Source organism: Astatotilapia calliptera, chromosome 12 (genome assembly GCF_964374335.1).
Source record: "Astatotilapia calliptera chromosome 12, fAstCal68.1, whole genome shotgun sequence".
In the NCBI taxonomy this organism is placed as follows: Eukaryota; Metazoa; Chordata; class Actinopteri; order Cichliformes; family Cichlidae; genus Astatotilapia; species Astatotilapia calliptera.
The window spans coordinates 7,095,878-7,109,215 of NC_137433.1; the positions used below are offsets into that span (position 1 = coordinate 7,095,878).

Sequence of the window (13,338 nt, forward strand, 5' to 3'; positions counted from 1 at the left end):
TAAATATCACTACTTATGGAAGATGAAATACACTGAGATTCGCTTCTTCAATGCATCTCTGTGAGGTTGAATCTTTCTTTATTGATTTGTCAAAAACATTCGAGGTCAAACTCTTAATTTCACCTTTGAAGAGATTACTCATATATATTCAAATAATATACATACATATACATGTTATAATCATGAATGAATGAATGAACACATTGATCCATGTGCATATTCAAAAACTGAAGCTGAAGTTATTTACGTTTTTGCTTTCTGTTTTTGCTGTCATATGTGATCATATCTCAGCACAAATACGACCCAGTGAGGGAGGATGTGATTATTCCTGGTCTTTCTCTTCACCGTGTGTGATGACATGGACGAGGTTATTGTAGTCCAGGTTCCCTGCTACATCTGGAGGGAATGCCTGAAACATCTGCTCCATCTTTGGGTACGAAGTAAAAAAGAAAGGTTACAGAGCGTATCTGCATTTATAAAAACTCAAGGCTCAACTATCTGTTACATCATCAGAGGTGGAGCACTAACCTCTTCAGCAGAGAATCTGTCAGCCTGGGTCGTCAGCATCTCTGTCACACTGTGGAGACGAGCAGCAATGATGAGCAAACGAGACGCAAATGTCACGAGTCGCTTAAGAACCAGACTATTACTCACAACTCTTTCTTTAGTGTTCCTTTTCCCTCAGGGTCAAAGACTTTAAAAGCATTAAGGATAGTCTCCTCTGGGTCAGCACCTGTAGATGAAAAGTGGCAGTTCTGCATTGAAGAAAAATGATTTCATTTTTTGAACGTCATATAACGGCATCTTCGTTTACCTTTTAGTTTCTCTCCAAACATGGTGAGAAAGACAGTGAAATTAATGGGCCCTGGTGCCTCCTTCAGCATGTCATCAATCTCTTCTTGTTTGACATTTAAACGGCCTGAAAAACATGGAATATATGGTGAAACAGAGGTTGCAATTAATGCTCATTTTTTTAAACTGATATATTATTTATTGAAAATAGTCCAATAAAGAGATTAAAACAAATCCACAAAAGCTCAACGGAACTATTAGATGGGTTGACCATGCCATCCAGCCCAAAATGACCAAAGAAGGAATTGGAAGGGGATGCAGTTGCTGGAAATTTGGAATAACAACAGTTTTCCAGCTTTGTATTAAAAAAAAATCTATTGAGATTTTTTTCAAGGCACATTCAACACTTGGTCCTTTAAATATATTCTAAAACCACTGGAACATTTAAACAAATGTAGAACATGAAGTCAGCAAGCTTGATGGATAGTACTCAATATAATACACAACATTTTCCAAAAATATTAAACAAAATTGAATCCCAGGTCGATAAAGACTAGAACAGATTTGTTGCAGTAAGTCAAGGTTCTTCTTATACAAAATAAAACCTAAATGAACAATAATAAAGAAAAATGAGGTATGGCTTTTGATAAAACTCTTTTGAATGACTCTATTTAATCAAAGTATTGGAATAGAAATGGAAAATGGAATAAATCACACAACAAACGTCGAGAATAACTAGCTCAGGAAATAGCTATCATTATATCCAGAGGACATAATATTGTTTATTGCAAAATGACTCAGTTGCAGGTTTAATACATTTAGTAGAAACAGTTGGAGATATTTCCAGGTATGCAGTAAATATGTTGACAGTAAACCCTAGGAAGGAAAACATATGTATTAAAATAAAAAAAACTTGGAAAGGTTTTGAGACTCTTTGAAATATGTGGAAGACCGGGAGTTTGTTGTGAACCATGTGTTATTTGAAAAGATACAAATATTCTTTTTAATGTAAATTTGATCATGTTTGTTTGCTGTGCTTTTCTTGTTTAGTTTGTGTTGTAATATGTTTAATAGGTTTGCTTGTTTATGTATAATATTAATAAGTCTTAGGTTGGGGGAAAAAGTCAGCTAATGATTAAACTCATGACTACTACAGCTCAATTTATCACTTATCTGTTTGTTCAGACGGTATTTTAAAAATGGCAATTAAACATCCCAGAACTCAAGGTGAGTTCTATTTGCTGAGACAATGAAATTCTTACATGTGAGAAGCTGGAACCTGAGAATGCCTAAGGTTTCTTTTGTTTTTTGCTGGACTTGTGTAATGTATTCATGTGAAACCATCACAACAGGAACGTGACACACAGTGAGTTTACCTAAAGCTGCAAAGGTGTCCCTGAGGTCGTTCTTGTCAATGAAGCCATCTCTGTTTTGGTCCATGATAGTGAACGCCTGCGGGAGTATACAGAGTGAGCAGACATCGCAGTGAGTAAACTGCTCAAATTCAATGTGAAAGAAAGCCTTTGGCAGAGTACCGACTTCTTTGAACTCCTGGATCTGGGCCTGTTCGAACATGGAGAACACATTGGAGCTGGCTCCCTCCGCTCTCTTCTTTGCTTTCTTGGGTGCCTGTGGGGGGTTTAACGATGACACTCTTAATTAGATCCAATAACAATGACACACGATCATCACCTGGCTCTTCCGTACAGCCTTACTCATTATCGGTTTTACTGTCACACGTGGTAATGAGCCGACGATCAGCTCACTCTCACTAAGTGCGTGTGTCTTAGTGGGGGGGTATGCATCTATTGCACAAGAGGAAAGGTTTATACTGGGGGGCACACATTTCATTAGTGAGGATTACAAACACTGTCAGTTTGTTATGGAAATATTTATTCGAGCCTCCAGTTTTGGGAGCACACAGGGTAAGCCTAGGGAGGGTGTGGTCCACTGCCTGCACTCTCATAGTCCCAGGATCACATGAGGGATTATTCTATAGGGTGTATGTGATGACAGGAGAGTACACTGAGCCCTGTTTGATCAGAAATCCCTCAGAGGCAAGGATTATGTTGAGCTATTTACATGACTGCCAAGGAACTGTGAAAAACACCGTAAGGGGGATGCAGCGCAGTGACATCATGTTGCTCGGATTCAGGGTCCTCTCGACAGCTGCTGTCTAACCCTTGTTGTGGATTAGCTCTTGTATATCTCATGGAAGGGACCTCTGGCACTCAGATACATTTATTTAATTATTTATTTTGTTTTAAGAGGATTCATGTACTCGTGGGCAATGAGGCAGAGTTTGCTATTTCTTGCTGTTGCCCAATGCACATCACTGTTGGACCAGCGGAAACTTTATTGGGCCAAATATTACGCGAATAACCACTGACCTCTTCATAGCCTGCACCTGTTGCTCGTGTTTCTCTGCTGTCTGCTCCGCACTCCCTTTGTTTTGCTCTTTCCAACCCGGTTGGCTGCTCTTCTAAGTCTCTTTTCTGTTTTTTTGCTGCCTTTCTCTCACCTCTCTCCTCTTCATCCCTCCCATTTCCTCTCCTTAAATGTTGTGTGTGTTTTAAATGTCATTGCTCCATTTTATTGCAAACACGGAGGAAAAAGTTGCAAGTAAAAAATTTTTTTTTTAAGGTCAAGACTTTCCTTACCGCCTCCTCCTTCTCCTCTCCGAGACAGTTAATTTGTTGTCATTTTGATGAAAATGTCTTCAAGTCGAGTATACAAATATCTCATCAATAGGACAACGGGAGCATTGTCCGATTGATTATTTAAAGGAAAAAAAGGCCTCACAACATATTGACATGGAGTACATTGGTGCGTTATCTGTTGTTTGAAAAGAGCAGACTTTGACGGACTGTTATACAGATATCTACAGTAAACACATTAATCACACAGCAGAAACAGACTGTCTCCTCACAGTCTGGTGCTTATTTTAAACAATGTTAAAGACAATAACAATGAGATCTGTATCCACTCACCATGTTTCAGTGTTAGCTGGATTTGGACCAAGCAGTATCCTCGCTGCTTTATGATGGAGCAGCCCCCAAAACAAGGGGCTGATATACTCACCCCTCTCCCATCTATAATGGCGCACACTTATGGGCTATAAATACTCCATGCCTTGTTTAGGCAGAGACACAGGTAAAGAGGTCTATTCTCTCACTGCCACCATTGTCTGAGTTCATGAGATTTAGGGATAATAGCCAAACACACATACCCCATTACTGAGCCCCCAGAATAACAACAGGACATAGCTCTGGCTCGGGAAGGACAGTTGTGTTTGTGACTGACAGTTGCACTTGATGGGATCCATCATCCAGCTGTCCTGTTACTGCTCCACAGAGACTGAGGGACAACCTCTGACTGGAGCCATTTCTTGGTAGCACAATAAACAGAACTGTTAGCTGAAGCTTTCTGAGCCCCAATAAGAGTTGATCATAAACAGTATGTCATGCTGTGGAAAATAGGCAACCTTGTTCATATCATGTGTTTTTTCAAAGCAGTGTTCAGTTTCTGTCCTGCGGCAGTGCTGGACATCCAGCAGTGAGACTGAGCTTCATTAGATAATTAACAAGGTAGTTGACACACTTAACACACCATACTGCAAAACACAGCGGTGTAAAGGTGAAGTTTCAGCGCTAACTGACAGCAGCTTAAGCGGATTTTATGTTGGCAGTTTGCTTCTGAGATACACCGGTGCTCTGGATCACGTCAGACTCGGGCCTTTGAGTATGTCTGCAAACTCCTCAAGTTCATACTGAGCTTGGAAAACTGCTTCCTGGTGCTCTGGTCCCACAACTTAGAACTCACCACAACACCACCTCTTTGGTATTTCTGAATTCATAATGAAAAATCATTTAGCTTCCATCTTTACCCATTTGATTTGATTTGACTCTGACGCTGAGCTCTTCCATCCCTAATCAATCACATTTGTATATTCTGCTCTTTTTTTAATCCCCTTTTATTGTTCATTACGTATCTTTTATTTTTCATATTTGATGAAAACTATCTATTATTTATATTACTAGCTTTGCTGTGAAAATAGAGACAAATGTGTCACCTTTTACTAATTTACAAAGACTCCTCTTTTATTTCTTTGACCAGTCATTTACCCAGTTTGTCCAGTAGATAGTGCTAGCAACCCACAACATTCAGCATCCAGGCTGAACTAGTATAGAAGGCATTTTGGACCAGTTTCTGGAGCATTTAAGAGCTTTCTTAGGGTGTCTCCATACATTTTATAGTAAAATTGTCCCCAGATAAAATCTACAATAACCAATCATGGATGGAAGTGACAGCATCTGACTGCTCACTGTGTGTTTATTTATGGCACACTTGTTTGTATCCAGCTAAACAGCTGGACAGTGTTTTTCCTGGTTTTCCTGACTTTTGTTAAAATGTCTAATGTCACAAACAGGAATTATTATTTATTTATTAATAAGTTATTGTAATTGTGGCTCAAATGGCACAGTGCTGTCCTCTTCCTACTTTTTGCACCATTCTGAACCTGTAATAAATTCAGAGCAGACACCCACGACGTCTGTGAGGGTTTAGCGATTTTGGCCTTAGGCGAGTGATGGGACTGGGACATTGCATCATTTTCAGCAACACTGAATCTGTTTACTTTTGTTGTCTCACGCAATTTCAAAACCTTTAGTGTTCTGGTGTTTCAAAAGTTTTATCTGCAATCAAAGTGCCTCAAATAGGGTATTTAATTATGTTGATATAATTTCTATTCATGGACATTTTAGGATAATATCACATTTTCCAATGAATTCAATTCAATTCAATTCAATTTTATTTATATAGCGCCAAATCACAACAAAAGTCGCCTCAAGGCGCTTCATAAATGAATAAATCATCAAACCTTTGTGTGGTTGCTAATCACCCAACTGAGGTAAATTGCACATTTAATATAGTGCAGATGCATTGTGTGAACTCATATACTTTGTATGATAATCTCAAATAACAACATTAAAAAAAGAACTCCCAGGTATTAACAATGTTGTTCGCTTTCATGAGAATGCCAGCGGAAGGTTGCAACTAAAATGTAGCTGTAAAGTTATGATTTAGTCCAAGTGTTAGCTCTTATACCAAGTTAGCACAGTTAATAAGTCAGTTATGAATAATGGGCTGTATTTAACACTTGTTTATTTTACTGCATGCAACTACGTTTCTTTCTTTCTTTTCTTTCTGCTCTCCTTTCTCTTCTCTTCCCTCATCCCAAAACTGCTTTTGGAGATGTCTGCCCCTCCCTGAGCCTCTTCCTGTTAAAAGGGAGTTTTTCCTTTTCACTGTCGCCAAGTGTTAGCTCACAGTCTAATTGTTTTCCCTCTAAAATTATAAGATCTTAAGAAGGTAATTGTTGAGAATTGGTACATTATAAACAAACCTGAATTGAATAGAATTATTTTTTCTTTAATAATTGGCTCATAATCACCTATTATTTTACAAAGGCCGCAACCTGGCAAAGAAATGGACTGGAATTTATATAGCACTTTAAAAAAAATCTTACTGACCACTCAAAGCTCTTCATACACACATTTATGCCAGGATTCATTCATGCACTATATGTAATTTAGGTATATCACACAGATTTTAGACCAGAAAATGACATTAGGCAACAGCATTAACTACTACACCACTGCATTGCCCTGAAAGGAGTCAGTATCACTGCATTTTAGAGATGAGCATTTGAACGTTCCTCACAGTCCAAAGATATGTATGTTTGACTGGTGATTCTAAGACTGGCCATGGGTGTGGATGTTAGCCCTGTGATGGAAACCCTATTCAGTGAGCACCATGATTCTCAACCAGTGACGGCTAGGATAGGCATTGTATAGGATAGGGTGAGGGGTTAAGAAAATGGTTAAATGCGTATTTAAATAAAACAGGCTACAGTTATAACCCTTAACCTTGCTTCTGCTGAGCACAGTCGAAGGTTCTCAGCAGCGTGCACGGGCCATCTTTCTGTTTTTCATCTCTCTATATAAATGGTAAAACACTGTTAACATATAGGTATTCTGATCACACTGACAAATGTTCGATTCATCTAAAATGAATCTCCAATGAATTATTATCAGAGTAGCTGCAGAAACGTGCATGAGACACTCTCCTCTTCCGACTGAGACTTAGGTGGAGCTTTTAATCCGTAATAAAATCACCAAACAAGCTCGGAGAAGCTGCTATCATTCATCAAAAAACCTGACACTTTATTAAATATACTGTCAGCATTTTCAAAGAAATGCCTCATTCAGCGACCTCATCAAAGCTATGATTTTATTGTTCCCATCTGTGCACACAGTCCTCATTTTAAGTAACTGTGGATTTCTTTTTAGATTAAGCTTTTACAGAAGAATGTATTAATTTGAATGAGGTGACGGGGGTTACTGGAAGAGGCCCGTAGTGCTTTGTTGATGATGGTGGTGAACGTGGGGTCAAGATTATATACAGAGCTGATTGAGGCTGTAAGATTGAGCAATTTTTCAAAAGGCTGAATTTGGATTTAGGGACCTTGACAGACACAGTCTCAGCAACTGGAGCCACATTTAAGTCCAGCTGGGTCCCTGCAGAGCCTGGGCTCTCTCTATATGTTCCTGGTGAGCCAGAACAGTGTTCCTGGCCGGCACTGGAAAATGTCTGCGATTGAAAACAATTTATTATATCTGCTGGCAGATAGAATTTCTCTAGCGTGAGCAGGCGATTGTGCACAGAGAAAACGTAAAAGATTCATCTAAGAATGTGGCTATGTACCAACTTTATGTCCTTACTTAGTGAAGTGTGCTTGATCAGAGGTGGGCTTCATTCTCACTCCTGTTGGCTTGGGGTTCACAGGGAGGACACATTGGGGTGGTGTCCTTTCCCCTGAAATTTGGAGCATCGTACACTTATTTTCCTTACACTTTCATGCTCCAATTTGTGCATTTTCTGCATTAGTTTATTTATGTAAAGAAAAACACAATCATCAGGCTGCAGCTCACACTTCAACCTATGCTGGGACCTCAGCGGCTTTCCATCTTGCTTTCAAATAATCATTCTCAGCTTTTCTCATTTAGTGGTATCCTTGCTAAGCTAGACACGGTCTTCTGTGCTTGTGCGCTTTCAGACATGAGAGTCAGGGTGTCTGATATCAGGCTACCTCTATGTCACTGATAAATTCATTCATTTTGATATATCAACCCCTCATTTTTAAGATCATGTACATATCATCTATGCTAATCAGGTTGAATGAAAACGATAAAGGCCCACAGCAGCATTTTATAATAAAGAAAAACAAACAAACAACTTTTCGAGACAATATATCAGATCATTGTTTTGCTCTGTCAGATACATCTGCTGTTGCCTGTATCTAAGGTGTCACAGAAGATGCTGCAGAGCTGCTGACTGAGACCACAACACTGTGTGTCTTTAAATATGTGTGTTTGCATGCGGTGGTTATAACTGTGTTTGAAGAATTGCATTAACTTATAATTCATTCTTGTATTTTGGGGGTTAAAAAACAGACACTTTTTGGGAGGCATTCCTTTTCTGAGTGACGTTCCCGTGGCTCTCTTCCTCAGTAACTCCTCTGCTACTTTCAGGTTTTGTTTTGTTTTTTCATTGCGGTGGGGGTGAAATGACACAGATATTGAAGTCTACACCTGTGCTCATTCCTTTGTTGAAGTGTGTGTCTCTGAGATTTATTTCTCTCCTCAAATGTAAATAAGAATAAATCACATATATATATATATATATATATATATATATATATATATATATATATATATATATATATATATATATATATATATATATATATATATATATATATATATATATATATGCATTCTAAATATGTCAAAATGACAACAGAAGACGATTCAACATCATCAAGCTGGGACCGCTGCTGGTTCTCAATGTATTCATTACGTTTTTCATACATCCTAATGAGTTATAAGAATCACAGTGTTTTCTATAGCTCAACTGTGAATGCTGGTTTTCTGATAACTACCTTCCTTCTTACATATGAATCCATCACTTTAGCCTCACCCTAGAGCCAGAAATAAAATGCAATAAGCAAAACTTTTAATAATTTCCCTTCTCTCTCCCCCTAAGGTGTTTGTCTGTGGCAGAGAAATATGTCATCGTCCCTGGAGGTGCTTAGATTATGACTCGAGAGAATTTAATTTTCTAACTGGGACTGATTTTTCATATAAGGGATATATGAGCGAGAAGCTACGTGGTGCAAACCATTTGGGTTTTACCTGTGCAAGAAAGCCCATCCGCACATAACCTTCCTTCTGACTCTGTGGTGTCAGCAGGGGGAGCACCTGACTCCAGTGTTGTAGCAGTACAGCAGCATCTCCAGACCAGAGGAATGAGTTATTTTAAGTAGACAAAGAGCACTCTATATATACTGCTATAGTCAGTTAGACAGTCGATTTTGTGACAGTTTAACTCTTCCCAGCATTCTGCTGTCAGTAATAGGAAACGAGCCAATTTCCTAAAATCCATCTTTATGTTTTTATAGTCTTACAGTGAGCGCGTTTACGTCCTAATTTGCTCCTCTTAATGTGAATGCACGATTAAACTCAATAGCCACCAAGTCATAGTGGCTCATTTCTATTCTATAGAAATTGATCCAGAAGAAAATCCAAATATGGTAAAATACTGTAAGTAGTAGATCATGTGGAATGTTTAATAACAAATGTGAGATTGAACTTTTGACAGTAACTGTCTGCCATCAGAAAGTGATTTAGGAAAATAGCGTAAAAACATGATTGAAATGTTCATCTTTGGGCACATTTTCCTTTAAATGTGGAGGAAGAGTTTCATAATGCGCAAGTTTGCTCTAATTTGCACGACAAGAAGGCGACATGCGGACTGATAAGTGGCATTCTAATAATAGTTGGACTACACGTATCGATAATGTAGCCCATTCTAATTTGCAACTCTGCCTCTAATTAGTCAGTCCCATGTGCTCGTGTAATAAACACGCTAAAAAAAAGTAGGCTTGGCTAAATTCCCAGAACTCCACTAATCTGCACATCATCTCCTTTCCTTTTCCAGACACTATTGATCAAACTCGGGCTTTTTCGTCACTATTGATAACTTTGCCTAAGCGAAATCAAGTGCAATTGTCCAGTTAATGTCGGGGACAGAGGCACGGATACATTTTGTTCTTATTCTTTTTTTTTCTTTTTCTTCTTTTTTTAAGACGTGGGCACTTTTCCAGAAAAAAAGAACAACTCTACTTTTTTTTTTTTTAATTCCTACTCCAACAAAAGACATGTTGGCAGACTTGTCAAACATACGTGCGGACTCTCGTGCTAAGTCTCTCCGTTACTTTTTTTAAAAAGTGGGACCGGTGATCGTAAACGTTGTTTAACGAGGGGGAATCCAGCCCACATATTTATTGCAGCCGCTGAAAAAAATCTCCTCAATATCCCCCAAGATGGCCGCCGATGTAGGATCGATGTTTCAATATTGGAAGAAATTTGATCTACGGCGGCTGCAGGTTAGTGCTATTCTCACCTTTCTCGCTTTATTTTTCAGCGGTATGCCTTGCTACTGTACTCCGGGGTGTGTTTGCTTGTTTTGGGCGGACGTGAAGCGAAAGGAAGCGCTGTTTGCATTGATAGTTATTAGAAATTGATCCCTCTCCTGCCTTTGTTCAGTTCAATCATTGATCAGCGGTGGAGCGACCGCGGAGCAGCACAGCCTTCTGTGCCACACCGATCTGGGATCAGCACCGCGGACAGCACTGATGTTTATGCATTAGCTTTTCTTCTTCTTCTTCTTCTTTTTTTTTTTTTACTCATTATTGTCCGCGACGAGCACAGCCGTACTTACATGTACGGAAACTTTTAATGCGCCTCCGAATCGCTGTCCTTGGACGTAGGCTGTAACTTTTTCTCCCAGCTTAATGTTTTATGCGGTTTGTGTCGACGGTCGTTGCGTTGCTGCTGCACCTTTCAGCAGGCTACAGTGCATTTCTTTGAATTTTACATTTTCTGCTCCGAAGGATTTGCATGTCGGGAAGTTTTTAAGTGTGACGTGGAAAGTTAATTTAGTTATTTTGCTCGGACATTTTTATTATGATAAAATATTTAATGTGCGGACTAGTGTTTGGGCTGTATTGACACAGTAGACTACTGTTAGGCTACATTCACACAGCGTTTATTCGCGGTTCACAGACGACCTTTTTCTTTTAATTTTTAAAAATTTTTTTGGACTGTCATGTCGCTGGCACCAAAATGTTTGTGATTAATAGCGAGGAGAATGTGGCAGGTGAGCGGTTTGTTTGTATCACAGCCATAACATGTAGTCCCGTTAAATAGCATGTCAGCCTCCGTAGCCTTTGGCTACAGCTTGAGCCACTCAAACTCAAAGTTGGATTTATGAAGCACGGCGCTGACGGACTCGTAGCTCGCTCCTGGTCCTGGAAGCAAACGTTGAAATAAGGTTGAGGAAAGCTAAACGCTGTTTTCAGTGTCCACTCCGCCCCCCACCCCTGCTCCTCTCCTCTCCCCCCTCTCTCTCTCCATCCTGAAGCCGCATAGGGCTGCTCGGCCGGGGGAAGCTGTGTAATTGTATTCCCCGCTAATGTTTGTAAATCAGCCTCGGCCGGCGCAAGGGCACCGTCTCTGCCGTTTGACTGATGTTCTGTAACATGAGAGATGACAGGGGCATGGCAGTCCGGCTCTGTCGGAAAAGCCTGCCGAGGAGCAGAAATCAGATCTTAGTGGCTCTCCGGTTGGTCGAGTGTTATTCCAGCTCCCGGCCGCTGGACACCTCTCACACATCCAGGCTGGGGATCCAGAGGGGCGAGGGAGCTATTGTTGTTGGCGGCTTCATGCAGCGTCCTCCCTGCTGGCTCTCACCATGTCACCACGGCACCAGATTTATGATAGACGTATACATGCAATATATATATATATATATATTATTATTAAATGCGTCTCAGTAGGCGAGGAGCTAAATGTAAAGTGCCCCTTAAGGATGCCCTCAGTCAGGAGTACTAATGTGGCGGTAAATAATAAAAAATGGTAGCCCCCATTCGATAACTGATGATAATAAGGCTTATAATAACCAGCTGTACAAGTTAAATTCATGGTACCTGTAGAAAAGTGTTAACTCATACTTGTTAATGAGGCACCCTTTGCTATAACGTAGTAAATCCCTTTCAGGACGTTTATTATCAGCTTATTAATAAATAACACCTCTAGTAGTGACTGCCTTGAAGGTAGATGGCATTTGAACTATAAGTATGTGGTGCATATTATAAACAATAAGCCAATCAGGTGGAAACAGGTCATTGTGTGCAAAGGCAGAAATACAGGTGTGTTAGACTGCAACTAAGCTGAGATCCATATGTTGCTACCTGTCTTGTATTTTAGTACCTGTGATAGGTGCACATTCACTTTCACTCATTAGAGTGTTAAAACTCATTGCACGCATGCATGTGATGAAAGTTGTGGCCGTGTTGAAAATTAATCTTTTCTTCTTCTATTCGTTTTTTTTAACCCCGAAACCTTTAATATTTTTCCACAAATTTGATCACATTATCCTGCAGAAAGCAGCTCCGGTAATGTAAAATCATTACAGCCGTTTCGCCATCTATTCCCATATAGAACCCGAGTTTTTGCTCTAGCAGAGTACAACTGCAAGCTATTTATTTGAACAGTTCACACTGGAACATTTATTTTCTCATTACAAGTTATTATATCAGTAAACCGAGTGTGCGTTTTTTTTTGTTTTTTTTTTTCAGTGTTTGTGCAGTGGATTTGTGCCTCTTGAGTTGCACAGGATGAATAATTCACCTGCAGGCTGATGAAAAGAGGGCAGGGAAAGTGCGAAGTGCTGAGGTGGAGTGACCTTGGTTCCTGCTGGCTGCAGGTCACCCGGCCGTTGCTGTGGTAATCATTCACACCAGCCAGATGGCATTTCCGTGGGCGAGCATGAAAAGGACGGGTCAGGGTCTGTCCTGCCAGGTCCTGCCAGGCTCAGAAGCAACTCTGGGCCAGTGTGGTACCTGAGGAGTAAGAGAGTGTTTTTGGATGGTCTGGCGATGAGAAGCCGTGGTGAAACCAGGTGGAAATGCAGCTTGATTACAGTCACGGTTTGTTTAGTTATCACACATAATGTTACCTTTAATTGCCCTTTGAGAAGTCGGAGAAAAGGCTATCGTCAAAGCAGACTTAAAAGGCCAATTAGATTTTCCTTCAGCAAACTTGGGCTCTGTGCCTTTACTACCAGTCACTGTAATCCCTCTGTTGAGCTTTTTTTTTTTTTTTTTAGTAATGTCGCAACGCTGTGCTCATATGGTGAAATAATACTCTGCTTATTTGTTACCGTTTCTCAGCGTTGTTTCCAAAGTCTCTTGCATGAATCGAAGAGGCAGCGGGGTTTTAGATCAGGAACAAAAGCTTGTGATTGTACTACATTTAGCATGACTCAGTTGCTCTGGTGTCAGCTCTAATCCACACACAGAGACAACAGTATTGCCAAACAGTGAAATTGCTTTGCAGCCTGTGAGCCTGGCTGCCTCCGCTG

The 13,338-nt window shown here is 40.0% G+C and overlaps 2 protein-coding genes across 3 annotated transcripts in view; one reads left to right on the forward strand and one right to left on the reverse strand.

Moving 5' to 3' along the window:
* Positions 1-46: 46 nt before the first annotated feature.
* Positions 47-3,886, reverse strand: myl2b (myosin, light chain 2b, regulatory, cardiac, slow). The gene is made up of 7 exons (XM_026188554.2): positions 3,783-3,886; positions 2,332-2,421; positions 2,169-2,244; positions 815-919; positions 655-733; positions 529-577; positions 47-427 (listed from the first exon to the last, which is right to left on the reverse strand). The coding sequence occupies exons 1-7, from the start codon at positions 3,783-3,785 to the stop codon at positions 323-325; spliced, it is 507 nt and encodes a 168-aa protein (XP_026044339.1). The 5' UTR covers positions 3,786-3,886; the 3' UTR covers positions 47-322.
* A 5,605-nt stretch (positions 3,887-9,491) lies between these two features.
* Positions 9,492-13,338, forward strand: part of cux2b (cut-like homeobox 2b) — a 96,599-nt gene continuing 92,752 nt past the window's right edge. The window contains exon 1 of one of the 2 annotated variants that reach the window (XM_026186165.2): positions 9,492-10,300. In XM_026186165.2, coding sequence (XP_026041950.1) covers positions 10,238-10,300 — 63 coding nt within the window. In that variant the 5' untranslated portion in view covers positions 9,492-10,237. Of the gene's footprint in view, positions 11,074-13,338 lie in introns of both variants that reach the window. The other variant, XM_080309039.1, reaches the window with a different exon arrangement.

Excerpts from the sequence above, each read along its gene's own strand:
- myl2b (XM_026188554.2), bottom strand. Across the intron at positions 2,245-2,331 it reads AGATCCAGGAGTTCAAAGAA|GCGTTCACTATCATGGACCA; the intron begins GTCGGTACTCTG and ends ATACTCCCGCAG. Across the intron at positions 734-814 it reads GTTTGGAGAGAAACTAAAAG|GTGCTGACCCAGAGGAGACT; the intron begins GTAAACGAAGAT and ends TTTCATCTACAG.